The following is a 16,817-nucleotide window of genomic DNA, read 5'->3' on the forward strand; positions in this document are numbered from 1 at the left end:
CCCCCTCATCGTGAAGGACCTGGGCCTTTTCATTTGTAAAAAGTTACTTGAGTCTCGTGTTCCCAGACCGTGGTTTCTAGAATGTAGTCATTCTAGGTACCTTCTGTACCATCAGAGAAAACACAAATCGTGTTTATTGTATTTTAATATAAAACAAATTTGGTATGGGATTTTAAAAATTGACGACCTGTGATTGTTATAAATAATGAGTAATAGCAGACATTTATTATTGAGAACCCTTTGCTTTCCTAAAATTAAACTTCTGATTTCTGCAGTCTGCCATCTTAAGGGAAACATCACAGTCCTTTAAAACCTAGCATTTGTGTATAACAGCCGTGTTCTAAAAGAAGACTTTCCAGATACCTTTGTGTATACCATTGGAGGGCATGGCATTATTTATTAGACTCTTCAGATATTAGTGGTCAGTTGAAGTTCTTGGGGAAATCCTTAGCAATAGATTTTGTTAGAGATGCATTACTAAGTGAATTACCACTTAGTAAAGACAGTGGGGCAGATGGTTCTTGGTGCTCCCTTCAGATGGTTCTGATGCTTTCCTTTTGGATAAATTGATTGCTGGGTAATTTCTGTGTGACAGGAGTATATCAGGCGACAGCTAGAAGAGGAGCAGCGGCACTTGGAACTCCTTCAGCAGCAGCTGCTCCAGGAGCAGGCCATGTTACTGGTAACGCCCGTATCTGTCTTGTTCTATAGTGCCAGGGCTCATGTGTCCATCCCTCCCCTGAGCTGGGCAGAGCTGTGTTCATCACCAGACCATTGTGGTTAGTGCTGTGGGCTGACAGGCTCAAGTGGAGTAGTCCTCTGTGGTCCTAATGCTTAGGGCACATTTCCAGGTGGTTTTTATTTATTTACTTATTTCCCACTAATAACTGTTCTTGTTTGGTAGATAGACAGGTCTTGAAAAGAAGTCTGCATTCAGTGAACAAACAAGAATGCTAAGGGCTGAAGGTTCAAAGCACTTGCCATAGGATTTTTACCTAGTTTAAATACCTCTTGAAACTACTGCTACTGACTTTTAATTGAATTTTCTCTTACTCTGTCCAGTGATATTATTGTTAGCAACAAGCTGTCAGATTTTTCCACAGGTAATATGCTACTTAAAATCCCACCCATTTTGCTTTGTTAACAAAACATGGGGAAAATAGCATGATCTTTTAAAAATAAAGTTGAGAATGAATCAGAGAAGAGGCAAGCTTTCCATTTCCCATAGATTTAGTGTTCTCTCCCTCTCCAAGGAGTGCCGATGGCGGGAGATGGAGGAGCACCGACAGGCAGAGAGGCTCCAGAGACAGTTGCAACAAGAACAAGCATATCTCCTGTCTCTACAGCATGACCACCGGAGGCCACACCCACAGCAGCAGCTGCCACCACAGCAAGAAAGGAGCAAGCCAAGCTACCATGCTCCAGAGCTCAAGCCCCACTATGAGCCTGCTGACAGAGCCCAAGAGGTATCTGCTTTCCTCTGTTGCGTAGACACTGATCCTGTGTTGATTCCGTGCCTCTTAAGATCAGGGTAATAATAATGTTAGAAGGGGGCATAGACTTCAGCTGGTGATCCACCCACTAGCTGAGAAATTAAGGGAAGTTCTGAGAAGTGATGGGACTCTCTTATCTAGTGAAGTGTTTTATTCATGAAGGACCAGAATGCCTTTATTAACAGTTCTCAGGTAAATTGAGCACTAAACTAAATAAAAGGGGGGAATATTGTATGGCAGAATTATTCTTTAAAATGTAAATGAGGGGAATGGTGGCCTGGTTAACTAATTTTCCAAGCTTGCAATGAGGGTGAAATGTGTCTATAGCCCAATTTACTGACTTTTCAGTGATCCTGATTTGTTACCAAATTGGCATGTTTGGGAGAACCTCCCAGTAAGGATGTGGCAAAGCAGTCACTGTTCCGGGATCCTGGGAAGCCAGGGAGCTAACTTGGTCAGCTTCTAGGGTACGTTGAACTCTAGCCTGTAGGTGGCACCCTTCTACCGTTTCTGGCCCTCACAGAGAGATTCTGGGCATAAGTGTTCTGGAATGCCCTTTTTTGCTGGAATGAAATGTGTTTTAGATTCCTGATAACATTCTTTAAATCTGTTGGTTTACTTGGTTGTGACACATTTAATTTTTTTTAGTTTATTATGCGCATGTACAACCCTAGAATTCTTGCCAGGATAAGAATTTAAAGGCTGCCTCTTTTAGCTTTTATTCTCATAAGTATTTCTTTATCCTGAATCAAATCCTGGCCCTGCTTTATTTGCCTCCTCCACTTTTAAACCACTTCTTTCTTTCCTGTAGTTGAAGTAAACAGAAAATTTTTCTTTACAGTTCATCCACTTCCAGGCTTTCTTTGCTATCTGCTCTTCCCCACTGACACTGAGTTATGTCTTCTAATTCTCTGACACAGGTGGAAGATAGATATAGGAAAACTAACCACAGCTCCCCTGAAGCCCAGTCTAAGCAGACAGGCAGAGTATTGGAGCCACCAGTGCCTTCCAGATCAGAGTCTTTTTCCAATGGCAACTCCGAGTCTGTGCATCCTGCCCTGCAGAGACCAGCTGAGCCACAGGTAGCAACAGCCAGTGGCTGTGGGTCAAGGAGATGCACGTGATAACTCACTGAGTTACTGGCCTGCTCATAGTATTCACATTTTGGTGTGTTACCACATTTAAAAAGAGAAGGTATAAGCAGGAGTAAGTTTAGATCAACTTAAAGAAGACACACCCTCAGTTGATAGGGAAAATAAGGAATTTTTTGAAAGATTTTTGTTGTATTTATTAAGAATATTTAGATTCATTGATATCTTCTCTCGGTCTCATGTTTTTCCTTCCGTAAATCAGATGTTCAGGAGTACGTGTCTTCTTATTCTAATACAAAGATTTTTTTTAGTTTAGTTTTTAGAAAGCTTGTGTTACAAGTACATGGAAGGAGAACCAGACCTTTTCTTAACCTGTGACCTTTGGTGTCTGGCATGTTCCATGCATGGGCTTCAGAGAGCCAATGAGGACCCTGAAATTCCACGTACACGTTTTTGGTTTGTCCAAATGTGCACATTTTTTTTTTCTGGGAAAAGAGTCTTTTATCAGATTCTCAAAAGTTTCAAAGGTCTGAAAAATGTTACAATCCAACAGAATGGGGTACATGTGGCTTTTTTTGAAGTGGTTCAGGGCCACAGGCTCTCATCCATCCACCATAGCCTGCTGCCCTTGTCAAGGCGAGGAAGCACCTCCGGGTGGAATGCTGAGGTGAAGAGGACCCTCTCTTGTCTGGAGAGGAAAATAGGCAGCTAAGGGTACCCATGGCAGAGATCTTAGATTCCACTGATTCCCACTTTCTGACTGAAAAGAACTGAGTTTTAGACATTTTACTCCATGTAGCTATGTAACTCAGAATATTGGAAACAAATTCTTAGGCGTAAGATTACTTGTTATGATGTTTATGTGTTGGGAGGCAAAAGTTCACTTCCTTGTGATAGAATTAGCTTTGGTATTTGGAAAAACAAATTCAAATGAGGATTTGAATGTGCTTTATAGTAAATAAACCCAGTATGGAGGAGTTCAAACAATAACGAACCAGGACTTTACCATGAGATACTGTGGGAGTGTGTTGAGTGGGAGAAGGGTTATATTGGGTAGTAGGAAGTATTTACAAGGGATCAGCATCTCCTTGATTTACAGAAGAGCTGTCCTACAATGGTAACTCCAGAGAGCAAGGGATAGAAAGAAAAAGGGAACAAACAAAGAAGAGTAGAAAAGGGCAAAGGGAAGAAAGGGAAGGGAGGAGGGACTAGTTGAATAGGCTTGATGACATTCCTGGGAAGAGTCCACTATTAAATTTTTTATTCTGAAAGTTAAAACCTACCATAAATAATTTTTTATCTATTTGGCCACTAGCATTTCCTGAATTACATAGACTACTTTTTATATTAATGGTTAATTAACATAGTGCCTGGAAATGGTCTCCCTTTTCCTCTTATGTAAAGTTGCTTTTGACTGAAACATGCACCTATGAAAACATTTTCTTTGGGGAGACTTTTTTTAGGTAGGACTCTATTCTAAAACTCATGTTTTTAAAAATTTTAGTTACAGATAATACTTTCAGTTTTATGCTGCCCATCCCCACCCCCAAAAATTTAAAGCATTTCAGGCATCTGGGATTATACCAATAATGAGTTATGTGACTATCACCTAGAAATCATAAATCTGGAACTGAATTTGAATCTTGCTTTTGGGAAGGTTGAATCAATCATGATTTGGCATTTCCAGTTTTCATTAAGCATTGATGTAATAGATGCAAAGCTGGAATAATGTAAATTGTACTATGAAACATTTTAAAATAATAAAATATAATTTAAAGAAAGTGCAGATTATTTCAGAGATTGTTTTCTCAATTTGAAAACAACCAGAAGAATTCAGTTTAAAAAATCAGGAGGACAGTTTAGGGAATCATACTAATGAATGTTTCTCAAGAAATTAAAGTTGTTTTTCATAACTAGTATGAGGGTGTACGCAGATCTAGAGTTTGAATGTTTTAAGGCTTGAGAAAAGAAAGAAAAAATTGTTGGTGTATTTGAAAAGTTGGCTGTTTTTAAGTTATTCTACACAGTCTGGCACAAGCAACACCCCTTTTCGTTATAAAATCTTTTATTACAAAATCGGAAGCATGTAATTCTATAACATAACAATATCACATTCAAGCATACCATATGACATTTTAGGTGAAATGTTCAAATTAAAACTATAAATTACTATAACCATATTATTACTCTACCAACCACATCAAACAGGTGTTACTTCTGCCAGACCCTGTATTTATATAGTCTATCAAAACATGAGGGTTCTGTCTTTGTTCATGAAATGTGTTGTTTTACCGTCACATGGTGTGAAATCTTAGATAGATCTGCGTTTATGGCAGTGTTCACCTCGTGATCTCCCTCTCTCCCTGTCCAGTCTCTGCTTTGATATGGATATGCATGTAGCATGGGTTCTCTAAGCCTTTTTTTAAATCTTCATGTTTACTGCTATCTGTAATGTTTGTCTGGATATTAAAAAAGTTTTCCTTTTAAGTGTACATTTGTTCTTTTTCTACATACTGTGTTCATCAGGTCACTTCTTCACTTTAAAGTGTAACTGTTTTGCTGCCTGGCTTACCTGATACTATAGCACCCAGTTTGCATTTCCCAGTTCCTTGCTTTGGATTTGGTATTGACCAGAAAAAGCGTTTCATGCAGAACGCATTGAATGTTTTGTGTTTTGTTTTCTTGTAAGGTACAGTGGTCCCACCTGGCATCTCTCAAGAACAGTGTTTCCCCTGTCTCGAGATCCCATTCCTTCAGTGACCCTTCTCCTCCCAAATTTGCACACCACCATCTTCGCTCTCAGGACCCATGTCCACCTTCTCGCAGTGAGGTGCTAAGTCAGAATTCTGACTCTAAGTCGGAGGTACCTGACCCCACTCAAAAGGCTTGGTCTAGATCAGACAGTGACGAGGTGCCTCCAAGGGTAAGAAGCAGAAAGACAGATAATGTACTTCTTTTTCCTTTCTGTTACTTTTTAAACATTATTTATTTTCATAAAGGGTATAATGACTTCACCTAAATTCAGGGCAATGAAATTGCAAAGGAACTTCTTACAGTGGGGAGAATGTTTTACACTTAAGAGTTATATTAACCCAGTGACAGTTAGCTTTCTATTGTTGTTAAGTCTATGGTTAAACACTAGGTAACAAAATAATTTAAGAGTAAGTCTATAAAGAATATGCTTTATGAATAAGTAGAATCAATATATTTTAGCAGTTGTATTATATGTTTTATATAGAAGCTACAAAGTTGTTCTACAGCATAAACCATTATCTTAGTGTTCAGAAAAGATGTCATAGGAAAAAATATTAACAAAAATTTTTTAAAATATTATTTTCTTTTTAAATTGAGAAATTTTTGGTTTTGGTTTTGCTTTTTAAATTTTTTAAATTTTTAATTTTTTTTTACTAATTACTTAATGGTGAAATTGAACACAAGAGCGCATTTTAGTTTATTTTTCCTCTACTTGGTATTTGCTTCCTCTGAATATTTTCTTGCTTCCTACCAGTCTTCAATTCCTACTGATCCATTTGTACACATTGTTTGATTTCTTTGAGCTTATTTTCCTGATTCTCATATTATCTCAGCAAAATGCTTTGTGTGTCCCCTGCTGCCAGACTTCAGTCCACACATCATTTAAATGTTACAGAAGCGTAGAAGGGCTATTTGTCCTGGCTTCTTTGATGCCTTTGACTAAGTTTTCTTCCTGTTGTATAAGTGGAGGGCAGAGAATGATCAGGAATGGGGGGTAGGGTAGGACAGTGATATAGTAAGGCTAACATAATTAGGACTGCTATAAAAATACATTTTGGTACAGAAGTCTTTTATCTACTCATATTTTCAAGAACTTACTTGCTGTATTTTTTACCCAAAGGTCCCTGTGAGAACAACATCTCGTTCCCCTGTTCTGTCCCGGCGGGATTCCCCTCTGCAGGGCAGTGGGCAGCAGAGTAGCCAAGCAGCTCAAAGAAACTCCACCAGGTAAAAAAAATGGAGAAGTTTAAGAACAGGTTTACTGCACAGTAGCCTACAGTCTTTTGTCATTTTTCCCCATAAAAATGCCCATAAACAGGGAAGTTCTGGGGCAAAGAGGAGATTATCAGTTAATAAAAGAAAAACTCCCATAAAATATATTAACTTGAATAACATCAGATTGATTTCTTGTGAAAAGAGAGTCTGAGTCTAGTTGTGTAGGGAGCTTTAAAATGAAATCTGTCTCTGTTAGAGCAGAAGGAACAGCAGCAAAGGGGGCAGGGTTTCTAAGAGAATAGTAACTTGTGGGAGCTCATTATCTGAAAGAAATCCTAAGGCCTTGGGAGTACAGAAATGAAACACAGGCTACTAAAAGTCAGTGGTTGACTTAACAGTTTTCAGTAAACTAGTGAATTAACCAAGTACTAGTGTTAAGTGCTAGAGCTGTTCAGTACAGTGGCTGTTAGCCATGTGAGACTAGTGGCTACTGTATTATACAGCTACATTTGCATTTAATTTAGTTAAATTAAACAGGATCAAAACTTTATTTTCTTGTTAACATTAGCCATATATCAAGTGGTCAGTAGCCACATGTAGCTTGTGGCTACCTTTATTATACACCTGAGCTGTAGAGCATTTTCATCATCTCAGTAAATTCCACTAATCAGTACCATGCTAGAAGAAGGAGAAAAAAGGTCACTTTGCTGAATGTTTTGTACCTGATTGTTATTGAATCTCTGCAGTTTATCTTCTGTGTGTAGAACCTCAGTATAACTTGAAGCAGTGAGATGGGTGATAGTCCAGAAGCTGCAGAGAGACTTCCTAGTCTTTAAAATGATCTGGGGAGACTGTGGGATTTTCCTTTGACTGAGTCTGTGCATCAGTTCTGTCCTGGTGCACTTGTCCTGTGGGGCTGGCCATGACAGGGACACATCATAGCCCCTGCTGTCTGTCACATTTCTAACACAGCTCATGTAAAGAGACTGCATAAGTGTCAGTTGGGCAAGAAAGAAAACCAAGCCTAAAAACAGTATAATTTTATTATACTGTAAATTGTTAAGCAGATTTTCTAATAATATAAGAAACTAAATTTATACCTATGTCAGATATAGTAACACTTATAGACCAAACAATAGTATTCCCTCTCATGTCTCATGAAGATGTTGGGACTACTAATGGTAAAATATCATTTAGCATTTTTGGTTTGTTAGGATATCTGAGATAAAACCCGCAAATAATGTGATAACTTTTGGTGAGTTGAATACTGTATGTGTTTTTAATTTGGTGCTACATCTAGGGATGATGCACTGCCGACTTTCTCCTCTTTTTTTCCAGCAGTGGTGTCGAGTCCAGGTTGCTGTGGGAGAGAGTGGAAAAGCTGGTGCCTAGGCCTGGCAGTGGTAGCTCCTCTGGGTCCAGCAACTCAGGCTCCCAGCCTGGGTCTCAGAGTGGCTCTGGAGAACGCTTCCGAGTGAGATGTAGGGTGACTTTCTGTTTCTCTTTCCCTGTGAATGATATTGAGATATGATTAGTATACTGTAAATCCTTTTGAATTATGTAACGGACCTTTGGTTTTTACATAACTCAATATCACAAGACAATGTTAGAGTGTAAGTTGCTGGTGACAATAGTAGTCATCACAGTTACACATGATTAGCACTATGAGCACTTTACATGTGTTATCTAATTTAATTCTTATAATAACCCCATGAGATATATATATCTCCATTACAGATTACATTTTACAGATTACAATAACTGCAACTTCATGAGATTAAGTAAACTCATCCAAGATGATTAGCTAACTTTCTGAGCTGAGATTTGAAATTACGTCTTTCAATGTAGTCTCCATCGATATTATCATCAACACTGGTTGTTTAAACCTGCTCATAATAATAGATCAGCAAAACTTCCCTCTACAGTATTAATGACATAACCAGCTCTTATGAACTCCAGTGTGTTAATGGAATTTAAGTAAGGAGTCAGAAGCCCTGGAGTCCAGGAGACCCTGCCATGAGTGGGGGTTAGCAGAAGTAGGCAGGGGAACAATGTAGTGAGAAGAAAAGGGTAGATGGGCTGGGTCTGCCTTGTAGCACACATCTGGATGTTTGTATATATCCACCTTGCTTGTCTCTTTTGAACTTCACAGCATCATCCAAATCTGAAGGCTCTCCATCTCAGCGCCTTGAAAATGCAGTGAAAAAACCTGAAGACAGAAAAGAAGTATTTAGACCTCTCAAGCCTACTGTAAGAATTGCACAAAATCAGTTTTACTTATTTCAAGCTTCAGTGAGATCTTTCTATTAAAAATATGTAGTTGAGAGGCACAATCCTTTCTGTGGGGCTCTTACAGATTTGAAGGATTATAATGAATGCCATAAATCACACACGCATTTCTGCCCCCTTTCCAACTTAGTTATTTAAAAAATACAAAAGAAAGAAAAGCCTTTTTATCTCTTTGCATCAATGTGTATGCATTCTTGGAGAGTTGGGGATTTATAATACTAGCTTTTAGAAAAAATCTTTGCCATCGCCTTTTTAAAATCACCTGTTATTTAAGTTCTGCCTTTTGGTTCCTAGAATGGCAGTTTTGACTTTCTTATACATCTCTTTTAATCCTTGTCGCATTAACTGACCTGTCTCTGTGCACATGGTGGAGTTTTAAGCCTGTTAGAATTATGATTTCCTGCTTGAATTGACTTCTATACTCCTTGTATTCCCTTCTCTCTCCTGTGCTTCCATGGGCTGTGTGTGTTCCTCATCATTGACTCGATGGACTGTGGCTGCACCACAGGGTGAAGTGGTAAGCCCCTCTCTGGAAATTCAGCATCAGAGAACCACTCTAACTGCCTTTTAAACTTAGCTTGTATTCCATCTACATTGCTTTTCTTTCCTTGACTTACCTTTTTGTTGTTCTCTAGAATGAAAAAGCCCTAAACTTCTTCATTTTTTAACACAAAAATTTTGATACATGCATTTTTTATTATTAAGTATAGCTTTTAAAAAAACTTAAAAAGCCACAACTGTAAGTCATCAAATGATTCTCAAGGCTCAAGGTCCAATATTTGATCACTGCTACTTCAGAGGGACAAGCTCAAAGGAAAAAAACATGTTATTCATTGGGAAGAAGAAGAAAACTTCATTGGAACTGCTAAAAACATGCAGGAGGGGAGATGGCTACATCGTTATTGTTATTATGTTTTTTAATCTTCACCTGAGGACATATATTTATTGATTTCAGAGAGCAAGGAAGAGAGACAAAGAGAGAGAGAGAATTATCAATGTGAGAGGAACATCAGTTGGTTGCCTCCCATACGTGCCCTGATTAGGAACTAAACATTGCAACCTAGGCACGTGCCCTGATGAGGAATCAAACCCATGTCCTTTCATTTTATAGGATGATGCTCCAACCAACTGAGCCACAGCAGCCAGGGCAAAGTCATTATTTTTAAATAAGATTCCCAAGTAGAAAGATATACTTTAGACTTCTATGTAAAAATGTAGAATATGAATAATAATCACATTTGGAAATTATATTTGGATAATTGAGTCTTAAAATATCTCAGTATAGAATAGTATAGAGAAATGAAGCATTTTTTAAATAATAACTTTTACTATGGATTTCCTTTTTCTCTGGTGTTTATGATATTCATTGGCACTGTTATAGGGTAGTAATTTGAAGATTGTGAGTTAAGGCAGGGACAGGGGTGCCTGGCCCGCCTCCCGCCGACCTACCTCTTCTTTACTTCATGTGTCATAAATGTTGATAAGAATGTGGCAAATTGTTAACAATTGGCGAACCAAGATATGAGTGGTATACTGCTGCTCACTTTACTCTTACGCTTTTCTGTTGGTTTGAAATTTTTTAAACTAAAAATAAAAACACCAACTATATATTTTAAATGAGTGCCATTTAACTAGAATCTAGCTTTTTGGATAAATCTCCCTAAAAAGAGACTGTTATGTAAGCAGTTATCTGTAACAAACTGCAAGGATCTGTCTGCACACATTTGTTGATCTAGAATTTTATTTCATAATTGAAAAAGCTATCGGCTTATAAGCAGGTTGTTATGGGGTTTTTTTGGTGTGAGATTTGCACTTTGTATAGCATCTTCGACTTTGTTTTTTATGTTTTTGTCTATTTTTAGTCTTTTCTATCAAAAGGCTTAAGTGCTCATATCACATGGTACTGGTAAATACTCTACAAAACTGTGTTACAAAATTGATGCTGTGGCTATTTTATTACTGGTTAAAATGAAGAATTTCTCATTTAAAATGAAGAATGAAGAAAAGGGCATTCTTTGCCCTTTTCTCTTTTACGTTCTCCCCACCCACCACCACTCCCACCCTACCACTTCCATCGGCCTTATTCTCTTTTCTGTCCTCTGCATTAGGATTTGACTGCACTGGCTAAAGAGCTTCGAGCAGTTGAAGATGTGCGACCACCCCACAAAGTGACAGACTACTCTTCATCCAGCGAGGAGTCAGGGACAACGGATGAGGAGGATGATGATGCAGAGCAGGAAGGGACCAGGGAACCCATGTCTGGACCAGAGGACACCAGAGCAGCGTCAGTCCTTGGTGGTCTCTAAAATTTTAGAATGGATGAGAACACACCCATTGAGTCTTCTTTCCACTGGGAACCAGTTTTTCCAAATCTGTCATAAGATTCTGTGAACAAGTAACATGTAGCCTTTATGTTTTCTCCCTTCTGTGTGTGTGTGCGTGTGTGTGTGTGTGTGTTTCGGTGCTTCTCCCCAGTTTCCCAATGTATATTTTACTTTTTCTTTTTAATTTGAGGATATGTTAAAAGGGAAGTTTAAGTTTGGTTTAACTAATTAACCATGAGCATTCATTCAAAAAATTTTTTTCTCAAAAAATAAACTGTACTGGCAGGAACTTACTTATTGAAGGAAAAGCCTTAAGCATTGGTTTTACTTATAAAAATGTTCGATCTGTGGCCTGATCTCTTTTGATGACTTTTTGAAGGTGAAAAGTGTAGAAACAATATCCTCAAGTAGTGGTATTTATCATCCTTCATCTCTGAATTTTTTCTTATAGGTCATCTGTGAATTTGAGCAATGGTGAAACAGAATCTGTGAAAACCATGATTGTCCATGACGATGTGGAAAGTGAACCAGCCATGACTCCATCCAAGGAGGGCACACTAATTGTCCGCCAGGTACCCATGTCTCTGTATCATTGTTAGAGGATGAGCTGCTTCTGTAGCCATTAACCCACTTGCTCATTCACTCACTCATGCTGTTTCTACATCATCATCTGTTTTCGTGTTAACAAGACCCAGAGGGTAAAGTGTCTGGGCTAGGGAGGCAGGTATGTGCTGCATGCCAAGAAGGTGCTAGCAGTCCTCCACTTCACATTGCTGCTCCTCTGCATGTTCTGTGGCAGCCCTCATTCAAGCACCATGCTGAGTCTCACTGTCTGTGTCTGGTAGTAGAAAAGGCACAGGGCGTTCTTCAGGAGGCTCGTGGAGCCAAGGGCAGAGCCCAGTCTATAGCAGAGTGCCTCGGTGGTTCTGCAAAGAGCTCTCAGCTCTGTGCGTCTGCAGTGCTGCGGTGGAGCAGAGCCAGGCTGGCTCTGTCAGAGTGGACGAGCCTCAGTCATCAGAGTGAGGTCACTCTGTGTTCCAAAATGCTAGTTTCCTTACTGTTGATTGTTAAATGTGTACTGCCTGATGCCCTCAGTTTGGATTATTAAGTTTTTCAACTATCTCTTCATTTCTCAACTTAGCTGAAGGAAAGTGATCCGCTTCTCCTTTAAATAGAACAGGGCACCTACCTGGCATTTTGAACTTTTCCTTGAATTTTTCTCATGCTATGGCAATGCATTTGGATGGAAAGTGGGAAGAACGTGGAGAAGACCAGGATTCTAAGAAGCAACAGGGCACTTTCTAGAGCTTCAGACAGCAATATTTATAAAGAAAAAACACTACTTGTGATTTTTGGGAACAGCAACTAGTATGGCAGATAAACCAGACTGAACACTTACTGCTCAAATCCTGTTGCCACGAGATGAGATACTTTTGAGTTCTGTTGGCTCAACTTAGGCTTTCAGCAAAGAAGTGTGAGCAGTTCAGGCTAATTTCCTCCAGTCTTTCCTCTATAATGTAACAGTTTGCAAAGTCACACAGCACCTGAACAAAGTCAGTTATCTGTAGGGTCATAGGCAATTTCAGCAGTGCTTGAGCGAGACAAGTGTGCCTGTTTTTTCTACAGAGTACAGTTGACCAAAAGCGTGCCAGCCATCATGAGAGCAATGGCTTTGCCGGTCGCATTCACCTCTTGCCAGATCTCTTACAGCAAAGCCATTCCTCCTCCACTTCCTCCACCTCCTCCTCCCCATCTTCCAGCCAGCCGACACCCACCATGTCCCCACAGACACCCCAGGACAAGCTAACTACTAATGAGGTATGTCTTGCACCACAGCTGGCTGCTTTCCTAGGGTTAGACCAGCACTGCCTAGTAGGTAGTTTGCAAAGGAGACCTTTCCAATGCCCCTACCCCTTCCTTCCCCACCTACTTTCTTCTATCACCTACCCTTCTCCTCAACCCCCAAGTAACATGTTTCAGATCTGCATACAAATCCCTTAACCTAGATCAGTCTCCCTCCAAATGCCAGGTCACTGTTTCCTTCTCTAGATCAGTGTACTTGCATGGCTTTCTGAACTCAGTTTATTGTTTAAAAGTCTAAATAAAGTGATTGCTGTGTTCTTAGATCCATTCTGTATTTACGTGACACTCTTAGAGTCATTTGTGAAATCTGCCTTTTATATTTTTTATCCAATAAATAAAACATAGCAAAAGTTGGTTACGCAGACTTGGACAAACTTGTCATCCTGAGCAGAAATTTCCTTCAAACAGGGCTGCATTGCTTTTTGTTTTGGGGGATATTATGGGTTGATTACTCTTCATTTGTTTTCACCAACCCTGTTAAAGGATTTTTTCCTTGAAATACACGATCATTCAGAGTTGAAGAAGAGGCCAAATGTTTGTCAAAGAAACCTAGACATTCAGGATGTTAAACAAGAAGGTCTGAATGTGTATTTAATGTAATATAAATGGGAAACCCTTTGTGCTTGTACAAAGGCTCGACTGTGGTGCTAGTCTGAGTATTAGTTGGGTGATTCTTTGCTCTTTGTAATGGGATCATGCACCTCCAACCCCCTTCCTACCAGTGCAGTGACAGAGTGCACCTTGAGCACGCTGTTACTGAATTAAACAAGTGGTTTGATTTCATGGGAGCTTTGATTTAAATGCATTTGTCTAATATTTGAAGGAGGTTAAAAGTGGCATGTAGCTTTAGCCAGTTTTGTCAATGTGAACATTTAACTGCTGGTCTGCCTGCTTCTATTTTGGTCCCCCTTGTTAGAAAGAATCAGAATAATCCTCTCCCCCTGAAGGAGCAGGGACAAGTCTACTGCTTCCAATGCAGGCCCAGCATCAGATTGGCCATGGACTGGATCGGCTACGGATCATGGGATAAGGGGAGGAAGCCTGTAAGCTGGCAGCTCTGTCAGCCAGGGGCAGAGACCCTAGGAGCCTAGGAGGGAATGGGCTCTGGGCCATGGTGAGCTGCCCACGTAGGAGAAATGGTATAGGATGAAAGCATCTGAGCAGACAAATTCTGTTTTCTCTAGATGATGTATCCCACCTGCACTCACACTCCTCCTTATATTTATATTTCAACTGTGCTCCATTTTGCTCTAATGTACAGTATTTACTATAACCCTTAACTCACTAAACTGGCAAGTTAATTTTTCTGTTTGTTTTGTTTTGTTTTTAATTGTCATTACATTTTCACTTAACAATTTGTTTCACTTTCTTTGTGTTTTTTTTGTCTTAAGTTACATTTTTAACCAAAACTCTGGTGCTCCTAAATCAGCAAAGGGATATGGCTTTATTTTTCTCACTTGCACCATTCACTACTGAGCCCTGTTTGATACGAGTTTATGATGATGCATCTAAAATGATGGTAGCCAAGCTTCTGTAGCTTTCTGGCAAGAGGCTCACTTTATAATAAGTAATATAAAAATTAAGGACTGCCAAGTTTCCAGCATTGATTAATTGGACTTTTTTGGATAGGAGAATAAATTCAGAAATTAATGAATTGAGGTCAAGACATTTCAGACCTCCTTTAGAAATTGTCATTATAATTATTTGTTTAAAAAAAACTAGGAGCAAGAATGTAGGTTTTGTTGGTAGCATGCAGCATTCCTCCCTTGGATGAGCAATATTCCTGAAAAGAGATGTAAGCAGTGTATTGTTGAGAGTGTTGGTCATGTGTAGAAGCACCCTCAAAAGTGTTTTGGAGGGTTATGCAGGAGGGGAAGGGCTTTGTATTGGGAAACAGTATAGTACAGGAATGGGTTGAACTGTTTTAATGTTTATCTTTTTAATGTCATTGTATTAATAAAATTGAAATTTACATTGCAGACTCAGTCCGCTAGTAGCACACTGCAGAAACACAAATCTTCCTCCTCCTTTACACCTTTTATAGACCCCAGATTACTACAGATTTCTCCATCTAGTGGGACAACAGTGACTTCTGTGGGTAAGTAAAGCAGCAACAAGAAAGCAGCTGACCAGCAGGACTTGGTTACTTTATGTTGCTCCCTCCTGTGGCTTAGGCATGGCATGGTGGCTGTTCCAGGTGTAGACCCTCAGATACACAAGCACCCACCCGCTTGCATTGCCTTATTTGCAATGAGCTGCATAGTTTCATCTTTCCATATTCATTGCCTATGAGTTTTTTTTGTGGACAAAGACCCAGTTATGACACATGAATATTTCCTCAGTGTAGTGAGAGGGGAGGCAGGCACATTGTTGGTGTGGACAGAAAATAATTTCAAGTGTACTTGTGTTTCAGTGGGATTTTCCTGTGATGGAATGAGACCAGAAGCCATAAGGCAAGATCCCACCCGGAAGGGCTCAGTGGTCAATGTGAATCCCACCAACACTAGGCCGCAGAGTGACACTCCAGAGATCCGTAAATACAAGAAGAGATTTAATTCTGAGATTCTGTGTGCTGCCTTATGGGGTAGGTATCTTACCACTACTCTGGTCCTTTTATTTGTGTTCTGAATGGTAGGCTGGTCTTTCAGAGAAGTACTGTTTGGGATGGTTTAGAGATTTTTGAAGAGCTGTTGACAGGCACAATGGCAAGCCTCTGAGCTCCCACCACTGGTCCTCCTGTTCAGTCAGGCAGGTATGTGTGAATGCTGGCATGTGTTCCAGCAATCAGGTGTTGAAAAGATTGACTTATCTCCATTTCTTATAAAGATGGAGAGTAAAAAGATGAGAAAAGACATTTGATTTGTTCCATATTTATAAGATGAATGAAGAAATTTGTTGAATTGTTTTTCTTTAAATGTTTTCATTTAATATTTTTCCTTGCTGTTTATGCCTTGGGCCTGACATTTAAATGAAGCTTTTAAAATCAGGCTGCCACTGGCCCAGTTTGCAAAAGGGGGCTGTGGAACCGACTTTGCCTATTGAATACTTGTGTTTGTGAAGCATCTTCATAACCTAAGACACCAGGAGAGGAGAGCTGGCCATGCACAGAACTCTGACATCTCACTTTCTAAAACTTACTTTTCTGTCACCCACTGGTCTGTCCCCTCTTTTACTTCCACAGATATCCTGCTCTTGGACTGACTTTGTCTTCCAGTCTTTCACTTTGTTTTAGTTTTTCTCCTCCCCAAACTCCAGATCTGCTATTTTTGTCAAGGACCCAGCTCCTCCTCAGAAAAGTTTCTTGCTCCCTTGGCATTGCAAACACAAATGGATAGAAGACACACAGTTTGTTCATTGTTTGGAGTCCCCAGCACATTTTCCCCAATATGTATTTTCTGGAACATCAGTGGCCTCTGCATTCCCCACAGGAACTGAGCCAGCTCTCTTCCCTCATGCAGCTGCTCACTGTACCCAAATCGATCAAGGCCCAGGGCCCTAGCATCCACCTCCTCACCCTCAAGGTGTTCCTGGTCCTGTTGTTGAAGAAGGGCCATGCACTTGATAAACTTTCCTCCTAATCCAACTTCTGCACTGTATCTACCCATGGGCCCCTCTTGCCCACCTGTGAGCTCTGCTTGGCCTCACTCCTAAGGGTCTGGGAAAGTTGTCTCCACCTCTTGCAGACACACCTATTATCTCTTTTATTCCTTGAGTTGTGGATTTTTGTCCTTGGTATTACTAAGTATTTTAGATCCCCTAATAATCTTAAGGACTTTTTTTTTACTAAC

The 16,817-nt window shown here is 39.8% G+C and overlaps 1 protein-coding gene across 42 annotated transcripts in view; it reads left to right on the forward strand.

Annotated features, from left to right (window-relative positions):
* The window catches only part of MAP4K4 (mitogen-activated protein kinase kinase kinase kinase 4), a 201,764-nt gene that overhangs the window by 165,018 nt on the left and 19,929 nt on the right, over positions 1–16,817 (forward strand). For 3 of the 42 annotated variants that reach the window (XM_053664572.1, XM_053664575.1, XM_053664583.1), the window contains exons 14-25: positions 596–682; positions 1,254–1,466; positions 2,414–2,575; positions 5,274–5,507; positions 6,459–6,565; positions 7,892–8,034; positions 8,706–8,803; positions 10,951–11,126; positions 11,618–11,738; positions 12,793–12,984; positions 15,010–15,127; positions 15,443–15,613. In XM_053664572.1, the coding sequence (XP_053520547.1) occupies positions 596–682; positions 1,254–1,466; positions 2,414–2,575; positions 5,274–5,507; positions 6,459–6,565; positions 7,892–8,034; positions 8,706–8,803; positions 10,951–11,126; positions 11,618–11,738; positions 12,793–12,984; positions 15,010–15,127; positions 15,443–15,613 (1,822 nt within the window). The remainder of the gene's footprint in view (positions 1–595; positions 683–1,253; positions 1,467–2,413; positions 2,576–5,273; positions 5,508–6,458; positions 6,566–7,891; positions 8,035–8,705; positions 8,804–10,950; positions 11,127–11,617; positions 11,739–12,792; positions 12,985–15,009; positions 15,128–15,442; positions 15,614–16,817) is intronic. The other 39 variants (XM_053664573.1, XM_053664576.1, XM_053664579.1 and 36 more) reach the window with 26 other exon arrangements.

Source organism: Artibeus jamaicensis, unplaced genomic scaffold, assembly GCF_021234435.1.
Source record: "Artibeus jamaicensis isolate MK-2021 breed Jamaican fruit bat unplaced genomic scaffold, CSHL_Jam_final contig_384, whole genome shotgun sequence".
In the NCBI taxonomy this organism is placed as follows: Eukaryota; Metazoa; Chordata; class Mammalia; order Chiroptera; family Phyllostomidae; genus Artibeus; species Artibeus jamaicensis.